Source organism: Ursus maritimus, unplaced genomic scaffold, assembly GCF_017311325.1.
Source record: "Ursus maritimus isolate PB19 unplaced genomic scaffold, ASM1731132v1 scaffold_3, whole genome shotgun sequence".
Classification (NCBI taxonomy): Eukaryota; Metazoa; Chordata; class Mammalia; order Carnivora; family Ursidae; genus Ursus; species Ursus maritimus.
In genome coordinates, this window is record NW_024425563.1 from 26965995 (window position 1) to 26966520 (window position 526).

The window sequence follows — 526 nt, forward strand, 5'->3', positions numbered from 1 at the left end:
GGAGGAGGAGTTCGGAGTTTAGCGCAGTCGCCGGAGTACGAAGACAACGACCATCCGGCCAGACCCTAGCCGGGCGGGAGCCGGGAGCTTCCCTTTCTCTGCACGGCCGGTTGTTGGCTCCTCCTTCCCGTGGCCTCCTCCTCCCCGCTCCCGAGGAGCTGCGAGATGCTGTGCCTCTGATTCCCCTCCTCCCACCCCTGTCACCGAGAGGGGAAAGAGCGCTCGCCTACTCGCCGGAGACGGCCCTGGACTCGCAACCCCGCCGGCGAAACCATGAGCTCCGGCCAGCAGCAGCCGCCGCCACCGCGGAGGGTCACCAATGTGGGGTCTTTGCTGCTCACCCCGCAGGAGAATGAGTCTCTCTTCACCTTCCTCGGCAAGAAATGTGTGGTCAGTGGCCGAGACCCGCGTCGCCATCCCCGACGTTACCTCACGGGCCCGGGCTTGAGGGCCGGGAAGTGGGAGTGGGGAAGAAGGCGGGAGCGGCGCGGGGAGGGTCCGGCTGCCGGCCTGGCCCCCCACCAGC

At 68.3% G+C, this 526-nt stretch overlaps 1 protein-coding gene across 2 annotated transcripts in view; it reads left to right on the forward strand.

The window, feature by feature from the left end:
- The first annotated feature begins 6 nt into the window (after positions 1 to 6).
- The window catches only part of WASL (WASP like actin nucleation promoting factor), a 64160-nt gene continuing 63640 nt past the window's right edge, over positions 7 to 526 (forward strand). The window contains exon 1 of one of the 2 annotated variants that reach the window (XM_040644059.1): positions 7 to 390. In XM_040644059.1, coding sequence (XP_040499993.1) covers positions 274 to 390 — 117 coding nt within the window. In that variant the 5' untranslated portion in view covers positions 7 to 273. The remainder of the gene's footprint in view (positions 391 to 526) is intronic. The other variant, XM_040644061.1, reaches the window with a different exon arrangement.